Raw genomic sequence first — 21,645 nt, forward strand, 5'->3', positions numbered from 1 at the left:
ATTTCTAAATAAATAAACAGTATTTTTCGTTCATTTAATGGCACATCAGATTATTTATTGAGTAGCCTACACGTATATAAATAATATTTTGGCAGCTTCGGTCATTATTAGCCTGTCTCTCGTCATTTAATTTAATTCTTATTTTCTGCTCCGTGATTTAATAATAATAATAATAATAATAATAATAATAATAATAATAATAATAATACGGGATTCCTGTCGTTGTGAAATCCCACAATGCTTCTTTTCATGAGGCAGGACTTCCGGCTGTGACGTGTCTGCCTGCATCACACCCGGATGTTGAATGTCAGACTGCTGTGGCTGCAGACAGGAACGTTAATAGGAGCGAGGTAACCGTGTGAATCTTCACTTAGGACCCTCCGGAGTGAACATGGTGCTGTGGCTGCTTGGGGCAGCGCTGCTGGCTCGAGCGGCAGGCTTCTACCTGCCGGGTCTGGCGCCCGTCAGCTTCTGTGAGCCGGGGAAAGACCAAGTTCCAGACTGCAAGGTAAACATGTCACAGGTCACTTGGACCTCCACCATGTCTGCCACCAAGTTACTGCCTGCTTATTGTGGACAGCAGCCGGTCAACAAGCAGACAGGGGGAAATTGGGATGAGTTGTAGTTTACAAACCGATGTAAGCTGCTAGCTAAAGTTAGCCAAAATATACATTAGGCTATCGTCCCAGGTTACAATGCTAGTCTGTTAAGTCCGGATGCTGAACAGGTATGAGCAGGTTTGGAAGAACTGGTTCTATAGTTAAAAAGTTATTTTTCTTGGATAACCTGAAAACACAGCTGGTCATCATCTGGTTCTATTCACTTTATAAACACAGCTGGTTATCATCTTGTTCTGTTCACTATATAAACACAGCTGGTTATCATCTGGTTCTGTTCACTATATAAACACAGTTAGTTTTCATCTGGTTCTGTTCACTCTAGTTTCTACGGTGGCCCTGAGAGCTCAACGAACAGCAACTTAAGAAAACACATGCAAGTTGACAAAACACAAGCAAAGTAAGAAAACATCTTCATCAATTTCACAACACAGCACAACACATTACAGAATCGCGCAGCAAATAGACAAACGCCCTGCAAATAGACAAACGCGCTGCAAATAGACAAACGCGATGCAAATAGAAAAACGCGCAGCAAATAGACAAACGCGCTGCAAGTAGAGGAGAAAACGCAACGGAAGTGTTTCCAGAGGACAGCTAAAAGTGATGGACACTGCTACCACAAAAACGTCCAATACACCATACAAATTCGGTTCCACACAGGGTTCGGCCTACCGCGGCTCTGGAGCCGAACGCGGCTCTTCAGCCCCTCTGCAGTGGCTGTACAATACAGTGTTGTGCATATGTTTCGCGAACGCTGAACTTAACGAATCAGTTTTCATATTATTAACGTGAACGTAACGATGAACGTGAGTGAACGTCACGTTAATTTTTTAAATCATCCTCGTATCAGGCCATCATGAAATACCAGGAGCGGTTAGCAGATAGAACTATTCAAATTATTGTTTGTGTTTCTGTTGCTCAATCAGAGGTCCATTTCTGATGTGCTCTGTCTCACAGAGAAGCTGCATTTATAATCATGGGATGTATTTAGCAGTGTTGATTATTTTTTCTTATAAAAGTCACTTTTCTTACCACCTTGCTCAAGGCTGGCAACAAAAAGGGAGGCCACACACGCACTGCTGTTTAAATCACAATTTATTTGTTTAACTCAAATTAACTAAATCCTGATGTCTGTAAGTACGAGCGCAAACAGTCTTTTTAGAAATATGTGAAAACATAATGTGAGGTGTGTTGGCAACAAAACCAAACCACACTTTGAAAGACAAACCGCCGCAAGAGCCTTGAAATGTTAGACTGGGAGTAAACTAAAGGCCCACAATATAAAGTAAATCAGCTTGACAATCAACATAATGCAATGCCTAATAACAATAATAATAATAATTGCTAAAAGTTAATTGTGTTGCAAAGTCAGTGTATAATATTTGTGTGCTTTATCCAAACATGAATCACACTGCAAAATCTCAACACAGCTTTTTAAACAATATACAGTCAGTTGTCGGGTGTGTTCAGATCTATACTTAGAACTGACCACTTGTGACAATGGATGGATGGTGTGATGGAGTCTTGGTCGGTCGATAACCCGCTGCGTAGTACAGGGAACAAGGTTATTTTCAGTGAAACTTAGGAATGAAAATATACCCTGAGTATGTTGAACTTGCTTCGTAGAACAGGCCCCTTCTGTCCTTCTAATATTGTTTGTATCTGCTCTGTTTTCTTCTAGTCCACCATTGACCTTTTTGTGAACAGGCTGGATTCAGTGGAGTCTGTCCTGCCTTATGAATATACTGCGTAAGTTGCACTCTATTATCACTCTACAAATTTGTGCCTTCAGGCGGCATAACCTCCTTTACTTTACCGTATTGTTATTGTTGTATTTTAAAGCTGGAGGGAATTATTTCAGCACCCCGTCATCACTATCATCATTAGTAATTTCTATCAATCAAAAGTAGATTAATAGGATAATTATCTTATTGTGAGGACAGTGTTCAAGGTTTATCCCTTATTCAGGTATAATAAGTTCTGGTTACGATGATCTTAATTATGTAAAATAATTGGAAGTGAATGAGTTGTTCTGTAAAAAATAGTAAAAAACTTAGAAGTAGTTTCTGACATTATATGTAAGTTTTTTCATGTTAAGTTGTATCTTTCCATCTGCTTTAGTTTATATAAAGAAGAGAGGCAACCCAGGCCCAGATAGTTAACAACTGAGTATAGTGTGTAGTGGGTATTAAAGGTATGGTGCAGTTAAAGGTTATCTGAACAGTCTCTTCCTTGTTGTGCAGGTTTGACTTCTGCTCAATGAAAACAGTGAAGCGTCCATCAGAGAATTTGGGCCAGGTTCTTTTTGGAGAGAGAATCGAACCCTCGCCATACAAGGTACAAGGATGGAGGTGGAATCAATAATGATATTTGAGTGGCTATATTTGCATGCACAAAACAGACTTGTGAGCTAGGTATTTAATTAAGCGATAGAAAATACAAATTTTAAATACTCAACAATCATACAATTTTGATGAAGGAAAAAAGAACACTTATATTGAGGGAAGTTTGCAGTTCCATAAAAAATTATATCAATATGGGTATGCTGTAAGGAGTACATTTCTTCTTTCCAAAACCTTTGGATGCTGTCACTGTAATGTCAGGTCTCGATCAAACTGTATAAAATCTCTTCAAGCCCTGTACATGAGTCAGCTCATATCTCTTTACCCTCTGTAAGAAGTCAGTTAATTTGTAGGATTTTGTTATGACCAACAGTATTGTTTTTTTACTTTCTTGAACAAGACCCGTAAATGAAAGTTCGAAGTGGTGTCCATGCAGTGATTTACAGAAATGATTTATTCCATTCTTCGCCACCTTTGATAACGTTTTATGTTTTGATCTACAGACCTCCTGAACTTGCTTCTGGTTTTATTCAGGAATCATGAAACCTTTTATCAGATATTATTACAGTATTCCCATTTGGTCAGCGTAGATATTTTAGCCATTAGTTGCTTTATTGGGACTTGTTATTTCCCTCCTGTTTAATACATGCCAGTATTTACTAGGGCTGCCACTAATGACTATTTTTCTATCGATTAATCTGTCGAATATTTTACCGATGCGTCGATTAATTTAAACGATTAATTTTCCTCCCAAAAAATCGAATTGACCATTTCATTTCATGTCCAAAGCGCCGCACCGCGCAGCGCCAAGGAAAGCCAGGAGCCTCCTATCCACCCCCCTGTTAAACCTTTGTGCGGTTCACATGGGCCGCGATGCGCCTCGCGCCCTGCACCGATGGTTTCGGCGTCGAGTTCTAGTGAGACAGACTGTGTACTAATGTTGACATCTTTATTCGGGTCCTCCCTTCCATGTTTGACCCCGCCCCCCACATTCATTGCCTGATCCTATTGGTCCACATTATACCAACATGGGGGCTTCCTATTAACTAAACCTACATGTCAATCAACTGATACCACGGTCTATTTTTTCCGCTCGCCCCAAGCGTATCGCGCCAGGAAACACACTGGAAAATGGTTTTAAACATTATTAATGACATATTTTATATGATATAAGTGATCAAATATGCATCCCATACTTTGTATTCCCCTTCTGTTGTCCTGGAGTTTTAATTTCCCCAATTTTCCCAATCACATAATTAAATGACTCCCTCTGCCCATCCGCTACAAGCACAAAAGCAGATAGACAAAGAGAGGGGGGGGGGGGGGGGCTGGCTGGCTATGAAGACCATCATCATTTACCCCCAAACCAGTACATTGAACGGGTTACATTCAACAACAAGCGGAGAAAGCAGAATCATTGGCTGACCGGCGCTGAGAAATGCGCGTCCCATGTGAACAGCCGGGCGCTTGCGTGCTTGAGAATAGTTCTGCACGGTACAGCACTTCGGCGTTAGGTGTAAACCCGGCGTTACGTAGTGATATTGAAGAGGAACATTTGTTATAATGAATTAAAATGAAACGTTATAGAAATCGAAAAAGTAAATTCATAATTTGTGTGGGTCCGACGCGTCGGTTTAAAATATTGATGTCGATGCATTTTCAGCGTCGACTAATCGATGACGTCGACTAATCGCGGCAGCCCTACTATTTACCCCCTTGCAAAAAGGCCCTCCTTATATCCTTCAGATATAGATCATTTTTGATCCCTCTCAAAAAAAAAATCTTTTGTAAACAATCCAAATTTAGATACAAATTCCATATGGATTCATAACACTGTAACTTCCCTAAACGTGTTTGCATGAGATACAGGACTGTACTCTGTTAAATTCTTCTTGACCTCACCTCATAGAGGTGATCTGTCATTTGAAGCATTATGTTGGCTTCAGGGATGTAAATGGACTGTATTTATGTAGTTCTTTTTCAGTCGACCACAAACGCTTTACAGTTAAGTCACATACATACATTCCTGCTGCAATTCTATACGGAGTGGTTTTTTTTTTTTTATTACATCATTCATACACTGTCAGTGCACCTGTCAAGAGGAATTTGGGGGGAAGAGCTAGGGATCCAATCACTGAAGTTCTAATTAGTTGACGACCCACTCAAGCCAGATTTAGCCTCGTACATCCTATCCTATATCTGAATAGATCCTCTTTTGAAATGCTTGGAGATGCCTCATCCTCTTAGGTTTCTGGTGTCCCGCAGGGATCTATTTTGGGTCCCCTATTGTTCACTATAAATAGAGACTATCCGAGAGTATTTTACTATTTTTAGTTTTTATGTGCAAAGAAAGGTTTTTGATTTGACGTGGTTGCTTCCGCTTACTATTTATGTCAAATCATATTTAAATGTATTATTGTAAAAACTTAAAGTGCATTGTTATTATCAGTGATGGTAAACAAACTAAAGCCCACTATTTGCTGTTTTACACTCTCATACTATTGGTATGTCCTTTGTGTCAGTTTGAGTTTAAGAAACCTGCAGTGTGTCAGAAGGTGTGTACCAAAACCTACGATACAACAAACCCATCAGACAAAGCCAAACTGGACTTCCTCAAGAAGGGCATGTTACTCAACTACCAGCATCACTGGTATGTATGATTCACTGACATACACACAGCAGAAAGCCAATGAAATGAAAACGCGTGCATGCCACACCAGAACACAAGAATACACTCACAAAAAAAAACATTCCTACGAACCATCTGGTGAAGGACACACAGAGCAGTGAGCAGCCATGTACGGCGCACAGGGAGTAGATGTTGGGGGAGTAAGGTGCCTTGCTCAGGGGCACTAGACAGGGTAGGGAGAATCCTCTTGGATTTTTGTACAGATCAATCCAGGGTCGTCTTTTTGTTGTTTCTCCGTGGAGTCGAACCAGAGACGAACCAGAGACATTTCTGCCCATAGTCCAAGTTTCTGCCAATAGTCCACCGCCTCTCCAAGATATCATTCTACTTATTCAAAATATTAAAATAGAAATCAATACTATGCTATCAAAGAACAAATCAACAAGACTAAATCTGATCAGACGTCTGATGTCAGCTTTCAACCCAATAAAGCGTGTTAACTGTTATGGGGTCTGATCTGAATACTCTCTGAAGCATACAGCTCATGGTTCCATTGGTGATCATCATATCCTTTTTTTTTTATGGTCTCTGTGCTTGTAGGATTGTGGATAACATGCCAATCACCTGGTGCTATGATGTTGAAGATGGACAGAAGTTCTGTAATCCTGGTTTCCCTATTGGCTGCTATGTCACAGAAGCAGGTCATTCCAAAGATGCCTGCGTGGTCAATGTAAGTGGTTTAAACTCTAACATAAACAAAGCCTTCCGTAACAGAAAATGTATTAAGTTTGTAGGAATTTCTTAGTCTATGCTAAATAAGTGATGTGTAGTTTCAAAAACAAAAGAATACTTAAATCAGGAGGGAGAGGAGTCATGACGGGCTAAGCAAATCATTCCCTGAGCAGAGCTCTACTTTGAACTAAGATTTTATTCATCTAAATAGAAAAAAATAGATGATCATTGTGTGTTGGCTCTAGTGTTAATAATGTGGCCACAAATCCATCACTGTATGTGAAACTAGAATGCAGCTCTGGCCGCAATTTTCTGTCCAAACCCGACCGAGCCCAAAAGAAAATTAGCTATAACGAACCCGACAGGCATTCTATTTTATTTGTCCGGACCCGCCCCAAGCCCGATGGTTTCCCCCATTCAAAGGCACCTGCAGCATTTTAAAAAATCGAGATGCCCTTGCCAAAATGCTAGCCTATGTGACCAAACCATACCCAAACCCGAAAATCATTTCAAAATTGTTGTCCAAGACAGGCCCGACTCATTGGGTCTGCACTCTATGTGAAACACTGAGAAAAATGTAAAAGTACATGAAACCTATAAATCTGTACCAGGTCAGTTGAGTAGGTGGTTCTTAGTGTCCTTTAGTGTTAATGGTGCTGAAAGGATGTGACCACATGTGTCCAAACCACTGTCGAATGTGAGTCTGAGTGATCAGGTTTTAAATTTGTACAGACTGTGGCATTAAGATGCATGGGTGCCTGATGTCCTCTAGTGGGACTGTTCCATTCTCCAGAGAACACCAGAATTGGCTTGTCCACCACGGGTGCCCTGTTCTGTTCACAGATGAGAGCAGGTTCACACAAGAGTCTGGAGATGCCGTGGTGAATGTTATGGTGCCTGTAACATCATCTAGCATGACCGACTGCTGTAAGGGTACCAGGATTAAATCCTCAGTCATTTTCGGACCTTACGTTGGTGCAGGGGGCTGCACTAGGACGCCACCTGCCAACTCATCAGGAACACGCCCAGATGCTGTCAGAAGTGCATACAGGGCCATATGCACCACTGAGTCACATTATGAGTTGCCGTAATGAAATTCATGCAAATTCTTTCCATTTTTGTTCTCAACAAAGTATACAATGTACATTAGTAAAGATATTCAACTTGAATAATTCGTGGATCAAGATCTGATGTGTGATTTAAGTGATCCCTTAATTTTTTTTAAACGGTGTAAATATTAACATAGAGCAGGAAAGTGAGATGTGATCACAAGCGGCCACAGGAGACACAGTCAGGACACACTTAGTGCCAGGTGTGAACAGATGCACTGCACTCAGATCTTTTAGGACAGATATTTAAACCAGGGGCCTAATTTATAATCGTTGCACAAAACAGATTCTGAAGGATGTGTGCCCCACTTCTTATGCAAAAGTATTGATTTATATAAAGAAACTTGACGGGAGAATGTGCGCATCTGTACGCTAACTCTGAGCCATGCATACAAAGACAGATACTGGAAAGAGTTGATGCAGACATGAGGTGGTGAATTGAAGCTGCAATATAGATGCACTTCATCATAAACTATCACCTCAATATTTTTGCCAGAAGAGTTGCGCTTCATTGATCAACAGGGTAATTTAATATTAATAAGTTGTTTTGCATTGACCTTTTATGGTTGAATGTCGTGGCCTGTAGAGAGCAGAATAAAAATATGGATTGTGATTTATAAAGGGAGCGTGTGATTTTAAAGTGAAGGTGTGTGTAAGCATGATTTTATAATTATTGTTATATTTTGGTGTACAACATTTTAAGAACTTTTGTGTCTCGGTTTTGTTTTCCAGACTAACTTTAAAGAAAGGGATGCATTTTACATCTTTAACCATGTGGACGTCACCATCCATTACCATGTTGTTGAGCATGAACAACTCGGAGCCCGGTTGGTTTCTGCCAAGATTGAACCCAAAAGGTAATGAATGACAGTTTTAGCTAATATTGAGTTTTCTATTCGAGCTGTAGATGCTTGGTTTTTTGCTTAGTTTATTTTCCGAGCAGTTACCTTGTGTGAAAATCATCTGTTTCACAGACTAGTAGAAAGCGTGTATTAAATGGCATCCCCATTGAATAAGCTCTGCCTGCAATGGGATCAGATCTCAATATGCTTACTTATCTGACACCTTTTTTCTTTGTCTCCCTCTGTCTTTGCAGTTATGAAAACCCTAATGATGACAGTCCTGATTGTTCTGGAGAGCCAAAGTTCCTGAAAAACAAATACTCAGGAATGTTTAAAATCCAATACACCTATTCTGTCAACTTTATGGTGAGTGCAATTCTATCATCTCTCTAATACAAAGTCATCTCAGCCACACAGTCTCTACCTGTGTTGTATTCAAACATAAAATATTGGGCTAGTAGGAGTGGGCGATATGATATGAAGAAATCGCAAAAATGTGTTATGTTATGTTTTTTAAAGATGATGATGGTATTGCGCGGTTTCTTGTCTTGGTGACTGACACCGGTTTACCCCAAACCCTTGTTAGCTAGACTTATTTTATTCTATCTCACTGGCATGAATGCTGTAATGAGAGTAAAACTATTTTTATCTGTGTGATCATACATAAAACAACAAACATAAAATAGAGGTTTGTGTTATTTTACCAAATAAATTGACAAAGACTTTGTTGCCCTGAGGTAGTCGGCTGATGGATGCAGCTGTGAGACACCTTAATAGAGTTTTGCTGGATGGCATTGCCACAGCCTTTACTGTAGCATGGAGACTTACGATGATATTAGATGAGCACAGTTAAGAACCTAACCTCCATGCAGCCGTTGGAAATACAAGTTCACACCACCTCATCCCAAACAAAGAAGAGTCCTAAGTCATTAAAGGGCTGGTTCACCCATCCCTTGGTGTTTCAGGGGTAAACAGAGTAGCTGATTAGTGACCTATCTTCAGATGTAATAAAACATCAGAAAAAACTTAACATGCCTCCATACTGCTCATGTGGTGTCGTCCAAGTGTCCGGAAGCCTCGACATTCATAGCGGACTTTAAGATTTCCCTGAATGCACCTTGTCAGAAGATATCAGCCAACAGAAGAAGGACTCACTATTGACTTCAATTGTATTGGATTCTACACCAACAAAGTTTACCCCTGAGACGCCAGAAGTGCTTTGATCCTGCAATGTCACTGTTAATGCTCTGTTAAAACAAAATTCTGCAGATGCGTTAGGCTGTTTTGATTTTAGTCTGTGTGTTTGTGTAGGAAGACAAGAATATTCGCTGGGCATCTAGATGGGACTACATCCTGGAGTCCATGCCTCACACCAACATCCAGTGGTTCAGGTGAGACTCAAATGAGAACACACATTGATTAATTTCAACCGATGATCAACCCTGGTGTCTCTCAGCTGACTTGCTGATACAACATTAGTTTATGTGCAAGAAATGATCTAATTGAATTCCTTTCTCTTCCGTCCAGCATCATGAACTCGTTGGTGATTGTATTGTTCCTGTCTGGAATGGTAGCAATGATCATGCTGAGGACTCTGCATAAAGATATTGCCAGATACAATCAGATGGACTCTGTGGTGAGTACCTGTCTATGTGGAGCTGAGCTTAAGCTGTTCATAGTTCAAGTAAAATTAGCTCATCATTCCTCTAAACCATCTTTTCTATCACATGAAACTCTGCCGTAACCTAGCTCTGTGCATACATGGCACCGCTGCCTCTAGTGGACAGCAGGGGTCAAGCTGTGTCATTCTCATCCCGTATTCTCCTCTGTCCTGTTCTCCAGGAGGATGCACAGGAAGAGTTTGGATGGAAGTTGGTACATGGAGATGTTTTCCGACCTCCCAGGAAGGGGATGCTGCTGTCGGTTTTCCTTGGTTCTGGCACCCAGATCTTCATTATGACCTTTGTCACCCTTTGTATGTCTTCACACGGCACTATCATTTTTAACAGAAGGTCACAGATGCCAGAGTAAAACCACTGAACGATGACAGTGCCTGATACGTTTGTTGCTTTAATGAATATGCTAGCGTGTTGGAAGTCCAGCAGGGCACATGATATGGTGTCGGATGAGAGGAGGAAGTAAACCTCCCCATTTTAACCATATTATCAAATTCTACAATTTAAAACTACAAATTATCATTATCTCCGAAATGTGAACGGTTCCGTTCCGTCATGTCAGCAGAAGAATGTGAATAATGTGTTTGAGCTTATTTACAAAACAGAGATCACTGGCAGGTTTATTCATGGGATCCTTGTGGAAAATGTTAAATGTCAAGTGGGTGATAAAAAATGTATGGTGGCTCATAAGGTTTAGAACATGTCAAGCTTTCACAAAACTCAACATTACAGAAAACCCAAGAATACAACTGTACAAAGCATAAGGTAGAAAACACAACAACCGGATGGAAAACAAATGGTGTGTTTCTACAGTTAATATTTCATAATATGATTTTAAAAACTTAAGTGTGGATATTGTCACCAGTATGAGTTGGTCCTATAACTGCCATACTCATCCTAATCTGAAGTGTATAACATGTTGTAAGGAAAAAGTCCTCCCTCTACAGTCTTTGCCTGTCTCGGGTTCCTCTCTCCGGCAAACCGTGGAGCTTTGATGACGTGTGCTGTTGTTCTCTGGGTCCTTCTTGGAACTCCTGCTGGATATGTGGCAGCCCGCCTCTACAAATGTAAGTCAAGAAAACAGGAAGTTTTTAAGAACATTGAGCTGCCAATCAATCAATTAATCATATTTATTTGAAAAGCCTATACAGTATAAGGGCTTAACAAGGTGCAACATCCTCTGCCTTTAACAGGACAAGTTATTTAAAAAGGTCAGGTGTAACATGATGGAATGCTGTTCTCCTTCAACCAAAGAAATATGTTCAGTTTATTATTTACATTTGCAACAACAGAAAAAGTAATAACATTTGCAGATCACATTTGTACTTAAACTCATCATTAACACAGGCTGTGGACTTTTACACATGTAGATGTACAGTTGCAATCAGAAATATTCAACCCCCTCACCTCAAAAGACATTATAGTGATGTGGATGACAGATAATGACAATAAATGACAAAAAAACCCTCATCAAACAACAAAAGATATTTATTGATGCGTATTTTAGTTATTTTGACAACAGAAGTGGACTTAACTTTGAAGTTCAAATGAAAAATGTAACTCTTTAAACACATGTGCATGTGCAGTATTATTCAACCCCCCAGCTTCAGTACTTTGTGGCGCATCCTCTAGCTTTAATAACTTCTAAAAAATGTTTTCGGTAAGTGCGGACAAGCTTCTTACATTTCTCGATTGGAATCTTTGCCCATTTTTCAAGTGCAAAAGCCTCTAGATCAGTGATGTTTGATGGCTTCCATGCTGCAACTGCCTTCTTTAAATCCCACCAAAAATGTTCAATCAAATTTGAATCTGGTGACTGTGAATGCCACTCCAGGACGTTCCAGAATCTTTTTCTCAATCAAGCTTTGGTGGACTTGGAGGTTTTGCTTTGGATCATTGTCTTGCTGGAAATTCCAATGATCACCAAGGTTTAATTTGTCAACAGAAGGCATCACATTCCTCTTTAAAATGGCCTGGTATTTCTGTGAATCCATGATGCCATGTACACAATAAAGATTGCTAGTTCCTGCCGCAGAAAAACAGCCCAACATCATCTTTGACCAACCTCCATGCTGGACTGTGGGGATGGTATTCTTCTGGTCCTAAGCCTGGCCTTTCACACGCCAGACATTCCACTGGTCCATACGTCCAAACAGTTCTAGTTTGGTTTCATCAGTCTATAGAACTGTCACCCAAAACTCAGTAGTCCTATCCAAATTCCTCCTGGCATATTCTAGTCGACTTTTGATGTTCCTTGTGGTCAAGAGCTCTGAGTGTGTCTTGAAGCCGGCCATGAAGTCCTTTTTTATTCAGTGCACGTCTTATAGTTGCCACTGACGCACTTGTACCAGCCTTCATCAGGTCATCCTGTAGGTGTCTTGCAGTCACACAGGGGTTTATCTGAGTTGTTCTGACTAAGTTGCTGTGGGTCCTTGATGAAATGTTGGGCTTTCTTCCACGGCCAGGCAGGTTTGAAGCTGCTCCATCAGTTTTAAACTTCCTTATAATGTTCCCAATTGTGTCTCTTGGAATATCATTTTTTCGAAGCAGAATCTTGCTCTTTGAGCAAGATTCTGCTTCGAATGACTTCTTTGAGCAAGATTCTGTCAACTTTAATTGATAAATCCTTAAAATCTTTGGGGGGTTGAATATTTCTGTATATATCATACTTTCATATAATTCCTTTCTTCCTGTTCTTTGTCTTTGCTCGTTTTCCAGCGTTTGGAGGTGAGAAGTGGAAGACCAATGTTTTGCTGACAGCCTTCCTCTGTCCCGGGTAAGACAGTGGCAGCTTTCTCAAATAATAATCAACACAACAATGGACACTATTGTACTAGTTGCATCTGTCTATGGCGATCTGATCACAAGTGGACAGCTCAAATAACATCAGTTCATACTTGCTATACTTATAGCTAATACTATACTAATACTAATCTCCAACAAGTATGTTATGATGTTGCTTTTAGACAGTTTGACTATCACAGGTTTGTGAGAGAGAAAGGTTTGAGTTCTACATTGGAATAAGATTTTACTCACTTCAAACAAAAGTAGAAACACATCTATATCGTGGTCGTGCCAATAAATCAGTGAATGTGAAACACTGAAACGTTATAAAGCACAGTTATGAAACATTGTCAGGGGAGCAGGCGGTCCCAGGACACATTTGTGTTCACACTGCTAAAACAATGTGACCACGTGTCCCAGACCACTTGTCAATGTGGCCAGAGTGCATCTGTACACACAGCTGCACCAGTGATCAGATCACCTGAGACAGATGTTCTTAACAGATGTGAACTGGGCTTCAGACACATCCACTTGATCCAACTGTACCTTTCTCTGTTCAGGGTGGTGTTTGCTGATTTCTTTGTGATGAACTTGATTCTGTGGGGAGAAGGGTCTTCAGCAGCCATGCCCTTTGGGACCCTGGTAGCCATATTGGCTCTATGGTTCTGTATTTCCGTGCCACTCACATTCATAGGTGCATACTTTGGCTTCAAGAGAACAGTAAGTAAATATAAACACACATACTGTCCATCCATTCATGCTTAAGATATTCTGTCATTGGTTGTATACATTTCAGTGTGCTGTCACGTTGTCATCAGTGAACTACTCAAGTTACAAAGGAACCAAATGCTAAAATCCATCCATTACCACCGCAGTACTTGAATACTAACACTGACTCAGTCAAGTTTTGTCTGTGTTGTCACGTTCTGTGCTGTCATGATGATTTTATACTTAGAACTATTTTTTAGTAAACCCGCAAGAATGTAGATATATGCTAAAGCATGTCTTTCCAGGCTATGCATTTCTTAACATCTGACTCTCTTTCTCTCTCTGATGTGGTTTTTTAAGGGTATTGAGCATCCAGTTCGGACGAATCAGATTCCTCGTCAAATCCCAGAGCAGTCATTCTACACAAAGGCGGTCCCTGGTATCGTCATGGGAGGAATTCTGCCTTTTGGATGCATTTTTATTCAACTCTTCTTCATCCTAAACTCAATCTGGTGAGAAAAAAGAGACAAAGGTTTACCTGTTACTATTTATAGAAAGTCAGGGTAAATCATACAGTTTATTCTGAGTATTAACAGCAGCCAGTCTAGGTCTTCTGTATTTGTCATCAATTTAGAAACTAATTTAGATAAAACAGGGAATAATCAATATAATATATTATTGATATGGTATGCTTCTATTTCATGGGAAGTTACAGAATGACAAATGGCTGCAGGATATTACACCAAATCTTCTCATTGGTCAAAACTAGAGGTTAACAACATGTCAGATTGTTAAATTGATTTAACGTATATTACAAATAACATTGTGTGGATTGCAATGGTGTGTATTTACGTTAGTCAACTGAAGGATTCAGTATCCATGACATGTCTCTTCCTGTCCTACAGGTCCCATCAGATGTACTACATGTTTGGCTTCCTTTTCCTTGTCTTCATCATCCTGGTCATCACCTGCTCTGAGGCCACCATCCTGCTCTGCTATTTCCACCTGTGTGCTGAGGTAAACTGCATGATCCCTGCAGTACCTGTCAAATCCTCACCATCCGCTTTATGCACCACTATGCTGCACTTATGCTGTCCAACTTTAGGAATAGTCTCAGTAAATGACAATAACCATGAACAGAGATCACATTTCTCCCTTGGTTGAACAACTTAACATCCTAAAAGTCTAGAATGTTTTTGTACTTGTGCAGGGCTTGTTCTAGAAAGGCAGAGTGACCGACAGACATGTTCCTGGAGTTATTAGACAGATTCAATTCTCCTAACGATCTCTATTTTATCTCCCCTTTCCATACCGGAGATGTGTGTTATAATCTTCTGAATAACTCCCTCTTTGATAAACTCTGGAGCCTTCAGAATTATTCCTTGTCCTTAGTGAGTCCTCTAACAGTTCCACAATATGTCACTTTTTATTGTTTGTGTCGGAATTTCTCTTCATTACTGTTCAGGTCTGTGGCTTATATACGAGTTCTAATTGATTTATCTAACTGCTATTATTTTTTCATACATGCATGTCAGCTATTTCAGAGCTCTGTTAAGCAATCGACACAATCTTCAGATCCAAGTTTACAACTTTTTGAAAAATAGCTCTGTAACTCAGCTTGATACAAAGCATCGCAGCTGATGAAATCCAAATAATCAAATGATCAAAATGATCTGTCGAAGAATAGAAGAGGACATGTTCAACTCTGTCCACAGACTTATTGGATAGTTTAGAGACACAAGGATTTGCTTGGATACAATTTTGAGTTTGTCTAGATTTCTGGTACTGTGATCGAATCAACACTCATTCATGACCCTCACTCTGGCCACTAGCTCTTTAAAACATTTCAGTAAGGGCCTATATAAACAAACCTTGATTTGTTCTCGTACATTTAAACTCCAGCTGTATTCCTATTTTTTACAGGACTACCACTGGCAGTGGCGTTCCTTCCTTACCAGTGGTTTTACTGCTGTCTATTTCCTGATCTATGCCATTCATTACTTCTTCTCAAAGCTGCAAATCACTGGACAGGCCAGCACCTTCCTGTATTTTGGATACACCATGATCATGGCTCTCATCTTTTTCTTATTCACTGGTAGGTATATAAAAAGAAGGGAGGGTGAGGGTGCTACACTGACTCCTACTATTTGGTCACTGTAGTGAGGCTGGTAATCTATTTTTACTGAATGAAACAAAATGGGTGCTGAGACTTTGTCTCATTGTGAGGGTATCTTCCTTTTTTTTTTTAAATCAGGGAAAAGTAAAATTTCCTGATTAGAGCAGTTTTAACAATATAGTAGCTTCAGAAGCTCTTCACACCCTTCACTTATTGAACACTTTATTGAGCTGTAGATCTGTTTACAGCTGCATTAATCTTTTCCTCGTTAGTGACCAGTCTCCCAGAAGACTCCCAAAGCATGATGCTGCCAGCAGTATGCAGGGGAGGGGAAGAGTTCTACATGTGCATTCATGTCTTTGTGCATATACACAGTTTTTGCTGTATCCGCCAGGTCCCAGGTCTTTCTGATGGGTTCAAAACAATGGGTGAAACCTATAGACTGGCCTGAAGCTGAGAAAAACAGAACATTTTAAACAATGAGACCTGTAGTGACTTGAAATACAAAACTGTATGAAACAGCAATGCGGAGTGTCTGGTGGTGACTCACTGCCCCTCAGCCTCCTAAATGTTGTATCCAGTATGATTCTGATTTAGTGCTGTGGGTCAAGAATCCTGTTTAATGTAGCTCTACTTCAAACTGTGTTTTCTCTGTCCTCAGGTGCAATTGGCTTCTTTGCCTGTTTCTGGTTTGTTACCAAGATCTACAGTGTGGTCAAAGTGGACTGAAGAAGCATCCAGAGACACAGCACACTGTATTTGGCTGGATGTGGTTTCCTCTCGTCAACATTTGGTGATGTCAAACTGAACTGAACATTGCAATCTGAACTTCCTCCTGGTTTAATTCCTTCTGTCAAACGTGACTCTGCCTCAGAGACATGACAGTTTGCTTTGTTTTGTGTGCCTCAAATGTTTGTGTGAGTATGTGTACACTGGGTTGTCATTTTGTACATACAGTATCTGTCTGCATATAATCTGAATGAAATGAATCCTACCTGACACATGAACAGATGCAGTGCACAATGAGCCACAGCTGGAGTGTCCAGCTCTCATGTCGTGCATTTTAGATTTCTTTCATGATCGCTGCACTTTGTTTGCAGACAAATAGATGATCTGCTACGTTCTCAGACCCGATGTGTTAAAGTGATGCACAGGTGTAAAATGTGCCCTTTTCCTATTTTAAATGATATACTTTCTTGATTTGTGTGCAGTACATCTTTAATGAAGTCTGTTATCTGAGTCTCACATCGTGTCCCAAAATTTTCTTTTCACATTTTTGACACTTGCAGGTCAGTGCAGGCTGTTGCGACTTTTGTTAAAATGTGATCAAAGCCAATCAGCACTTGATGGTTCCTGTGTCTCCTCAGATGATTGTGGAGGTTTTCCTGTCTGTGAGGTGTTGGGGAATAACTGGTGCTGATTAGTCTTCTGCTGAGCTTTTGAGGAGAGAAGCAGGGTCAGCCAACAGTCCGACAGCAGAGCACAGTTTAGAATCTTTTTAAGTATTTGAAATTTTATCCAAGAGTAAAGTTCAGATCAGCCCTGTGGTGCCAGCGTCTGTTCCAACACGCCAGGGCCGAAGCAGCATTTAATCCCACTGGATTCCCAGAGAGGCATTTCTCACTGTCTCTCTATCTGTATGGTCTGTGCTGTGAGCAAGAACTGATTCATCGCTCCATAATACAGCCAGTGTGGCACTTTGTGCATTTTCAGCTGACAGCTTTAATTCTTAAGTTATGTCTGACAAATTTTACCAACAGGCAGTAGTTAGACACTCACTAAGCTGACCTTGTGGGAGTAGACCTCAATCATATAGGAAAAGCTTTAAAAGTTCTGATTAGAAAAATTAAATGGAATACATTGTGAAACAGCCCAGCTCTTTTCACCTGCTGTGACCTCCAGCAGATCAGGCAAACGAAGTAAGTGCAACTTTGACAGAAAGTTGTGTGTGATGAAGAGTTGCTCATCCGTCCTGTTGCAGTGACACACATTTCACTTCATTAAAGCCCTTACACAGTTCTTTGTCATCAACGAAACAAAGGATCAATATGGACAACGTTGCTCATTAGACAGTGACACCTAAACAAAACAGCAGGTAGCATTCCATTACAACCAAGAGCGCCTCTTGTTTATTGCATAGATTCTACCAAATTACAATATGTTAAAGAAGTTCAAGTACAGTGAAGTCCTTTCAGTAATGCAAATAATGTATGGGTAGCGTTGAGTCAGCGGTGACATGTCATCACACTGTGTATGGCCTCACTGATGAGAAACCGACTGAAAAGAAAACCTGCATTTTTAACGAGGTGAGAGAAACGAGTGTGTGAACACATCCCATCAGCTCCCAACACCACATTAGTAGGGTCAGGAACCTCAATTCCGTGACCATTCTCTGGCAAATATGTTTTGACGACTGATTTGACATCTATACACCATTTATAAAAGAAATTGCCCCCATGTCCCTCGCAAAAATGTCGGCATTTTTCGCTAGAGGGCCAAATCCAAAATGGCAGCCGCACTATCTTGTAAAAGTAACTTTTTTTACCAGAGCACCTAGATTAATGTATGAATACACTTTTTGTGGTACATTGACCATAAGGATTGTGATTCTGACACAATTTTGCCATTTAGACATCATCTTGACCCTGAACTCCAAGCTTTGCACCATCTGGTAGAGCGACAATGAAATTCTTGATACACAAATTAACTTTTTAACCAGAGCACCTAGAATAATGTATGAGGACACTTTTTGTGGTACATGGACCATAAAGATTGTGATTCTGACATCATTTTGAATTGATGTCAGAATCACAATGATTGCAGTTTGTGGATCGCGCACCGGGGGTCGCGGTGTTGGATCCAGTGTGGCGGATTCTGAGTCATGTGGGCTGATCGTGGTGCTGGTGGCGGACCCTGTGTCGCGTTGGCATTGGGCACGGGCGGTGGACCAGGACCGCGGTGGTGGCTTGTGATGGGTCCTGGTAGGCGGCGGTGGACGGTGACTGAGGACTGGAGTGGCGTCTGGTCTGGATGGTGGATCGTGGTCTAGATGGTTGCTGAGCATGGACTGTGCTTGCAGCGGGACTGCTTGGCATGTCATGTTGGGGTTGTCCTTCGGGATGTCTACCCTCATCAAATGCTGCTAGAGACTTTGATTATTGATGATGTTCTCCTGCACGGGGCATCTATTGCACTTCTGTCCGTCCTGGGAGAGGGATCCCTCACATGTGGCTCTCTCTGAGGTTTCTACATATTTTTACCCTGTTAAAAGGGTTTTTAGTAGTTTTTCCTTACTCTTGCTGAGGGTTAAGGACAGAGGATGTCACACCCTGTTAAAGCCCTATGAGAGGAATTGTAATTTGTGAATATGGGCTATACAAATAAAATTTGATTGATTTTGACCCGGAAATCCAAGATGTATACACAGATTACACGAGGTCCTCTTTTAATGTAATTTCATTGCGGGTGCTCACAGACAGGGTTGGTTAGCTTCGCGAAGGTTCTTTTACACCCAAAACCTTCAATCATATAATAACTCACACATTATTAACAAACACTTATTTCCAGTCTTTCCAGTGTATGCGAAACAGCAAAGTGAATTGACAATTGACAATTGCAAACATGCCAGGCAGTCCATGTGTCCTTCAGTGTGGCAGGCTTTGCGATAAAGACTGTTAGGATTTCAATATTTTAGCTATAGTCTGTGTCTAACTCAACTCTAAATGAATAAAGATAGAAGTAGTTTGAGCCAGATAAGGCCTTCACGCAAATGATTAATAATAACCCTTTCCTTCCAAGTGTTTAATCTTGAAAATTAGAATGTGTCTGCGTCACAATGCTGTTTCGTTGTTTTGGTTAAGTTGTTTTGAATGTCTGTACAAACAGAACATTGTTTTGATATAGCAAGAACACAATAATCTTCTCTCCAATTGTCAACACCGTTGGCCCACATGCCAGCAGCTGTGTCAAGGCTGGTCAAGAGATGAACATTTTGAGACATGTCACTTCCTTATTCCAATGCCAAGAAGGAGGGGCTACGCCTGCGCGTTTTCGAGGAGGAAGAACCAAGATCTACTGTTATAAAATAGACAGGCGCCGGCTGTTTGATGCGTTCTGATGGGTCTCGTGTTCTGATGCGACTTGTGGATGCCCATTGCTTTGCTGATTGTTACCTTTCATTGCTTTCTAAATAAATACTTGATTGAACAAACCGAGTTTGGCTCATCTTCTCATATTTAGGATAAACGAACACGCTTAACAAGACACTGATTCAATTACCTCAATGGAGAGGTGGAAAAATAAAAAATAAAAATCCCTGTTATGGAAGGGTCTAGACAAATTTGGAGATGTTTACAGAACTGTCGATTGGGATAAAGGTTCGATTGGACATATACTGACATGTATACTGACCTTTTCCAACGCCAAAAAACTAGAACAAGCCAACAAAAGACAGAGAAAAGAAGAGTTTAAAGAAAGCCAATGTCAGTCTTCGTCTATGTCTGATGTTTGTTCCCCACATGTGGCTTCAGCTTCCAAACGGCTGCGATCAAGCCTAGGGCCGATCCATGACAAAACTAAATGTGTCTTGTGCTGTGCTCCAGAGTCGAAGAAGCACCCAGAATCAAAGCTGCACTTGATTTCATATGATCAAGCATGGACAGCATTCAAGAACCACACAGTGGCCCTGGAAGATCAAGTAATGCGCGACAGAATTAACTGTCTCATAGATACGGCGGCTGATCAACCCTACGCACTGGAGATCAGATATCACCTAAAATACTGGTTGAAACATGTGCATAGATACCAGAAAATGAGTTTAGATGACAAGCTTCCATTGATGCACAATGTCACTCTCCGTGAGGCTCAGACAATGTTCTTTGACCATGTCAAAACAGTTATCTTTGTGGAACATGAACTAAGATCAATACAGAGCCTCCTCCATGACTACACATCCATCATATCTGGGTACGGCTTCCCAAGATCCGGGGTAAAGTCATCTTACATCAAAGACATCCTGACCCGGGAGTTTGGGGGTAAGATTGGCTTCAACTCACGCCCTCAGAGGAACCAGAGTGACCTAGTCTATGATACATGTGGGGGAGGTACATATGTCGAAGCAGCGCTCTCATCCATTGGTGTCAGCAGTGAGCAACTTGTGCACAATGTAGCTGAGCGGCTCAGAGATGATGTCAAGTCCATCAAACTTCAGCAACTAGAGGAGGAGGAAGAGTTCTCACCACTCATTGTTCAACTGCCATCTTCTTTGCAGGGGAAGAATGGGGGTAGTAGATCTGTCTCCAAGCACACTCTCCCTTTCATCTCTTTTCACACAGTACATTGTAAAGCGACCTACCACAACTCCTGGAGACCTGGGGGCTGATTTGTGTAACATTTTTGCTCTACCAGATGGTGGCAATCTTGGATTTCGGGGTCAAGATGATGTCTAAATGGCAAAATGACGTCAGAATCACAATCTTTATGGTGAATGTACCACAAAAGTATCCTCTTACATTATTCTAGGTGCTCTGGTTAAAAAGTAACTTTTACAAGATAGTGCGGCTGCCATTTTGGATTCGGCCCTCTAGCGAAAAATGCCGACATTTTTGCGAGGGACATGGGGGATAAATTTTTTATAAAAGGTATAAAGAAGTCAAATCAGTCGTCAAAACATATTTGCCAGAGAATGGTCACGGAATTGAGGTTCCTGACCCTACTACATGGTAACACTGCTTCAACAGCCCTCACTTGTTGGGAGGCTGTCATGAGACCGTTTAGAGCAGATTACCTTATTTCACATTTAGCTTTATGTAGAACTGGTGACTGAGGCTCAGAGTGATTTTTTTTTTTAAATAACCTTGTCTAATGCTACATTTTGGAGTTTGAAATGCAACAGAAGAGAAAGATGTACTCGTTAACGGGATTCAGATATAACAATCAGATTGGTCTAATAATTAAACAGCATTTTCTTCTCTGCTCTTTGTTTTGGTCTTTGTCCTGATGAAATGTTACAGAAAGATCTCAGATTCTCCTTTAAAGCAAATTATTCATATAGTGTAACTACTACATAATAACATAACAGTGGTCTAT

At 40.7% G+C, this 21,645-nt stretch overlaps 1 protein-coding gene across 2 annotated transcripts; it reads left to right on the top strand.

Moving 5' to 3' along the window:
* Positions 1-297: 297 nt before the first annotated feature.
* On the top strand, positions 298-16,803 carry tm9sf2 (transmembrane 9 superfamily member 2). 2 transcript variants are annotated; one of them, XM_053436167.1, is made up of 18 exons: positions 366-508; positions 943-1,017; positions 2,302-2,369; positions 2,864-2,957; positions 5,485-5,612; positions 6,192-6,321; positions 8,165-8,289; positions 8,529-8,640; positions 9,586-9,665; positions 9,802-9,910; positions 10,117-10,249; positions 10,898-11,017; positions 12,669-12,726; positions 13,295-13,454; positions 13,803-13,954; positions 14,348-14,459; positions 15,366-15,537; positions 16,220-16,803. In XM_053436167.1, exons 4-18 carry the CDS (start codon positions 2,880-2,882, stop codon positions 16,285-16,287), a joined length of 1,737 nt encoding a protein of 578 aa, XP_053292142.1. In that variant the 5' UTR covers positions 366-508; positions 943-1,017; positions 2,302-2,369; positions 2,864-2,879; the 3' UTR covers positions 16,288-16,803. The 2 variants fall into 2 exon arrangements, with proteins under 2 accessions (XP_053292141.1, XP_053292142.1); XM_053436166.1 differs by lacking the exon at positions 943-1,017 and having other exon boundaries at positions 298-508.
* The last annotated feature ends 4,842 nt before the right edge of the window (positions 16,804-21,645 follow it).

This window comes from Pleuronectes platessa, chromosome 12, assembly GCF_947347685.1.
Source record: "Pleuronectes platessa chromosome 12, fPlePla1.1, whole genome shotgun sequence".
NCBI classification, from domain to species: domain Eukaryota; kingdom Metazoa; phylum Chordata; class Actinopteri; order Pleuronectiformes; family Pleuronectidae; genus Pleuronectes; species Pleuronectes platessa.

Coding starts and splice junctions, on each gene's coding strand:
- tm9sf2 (XM_053436166.1), top strand. CDS start 392: ATGGTGCTGTGGCTGCTTGGGGCAGCGCTGCTGGCTCGAGCGGCAGGC. Junction 9,666..9,801: donor ACCAACATCCAGTGGTTCAG/GTGAGACTCAAA, acceptor TCTTCCGTCCAG/CATCATGAACTCGTTGGTGA. Junction 13,955..14,347: donor TTCATCCTAAACTCAATCTG/GTGAGAAAAAAG, acceptor CCTGTCCTACAG/GTCCCATCAGATGTACTACA.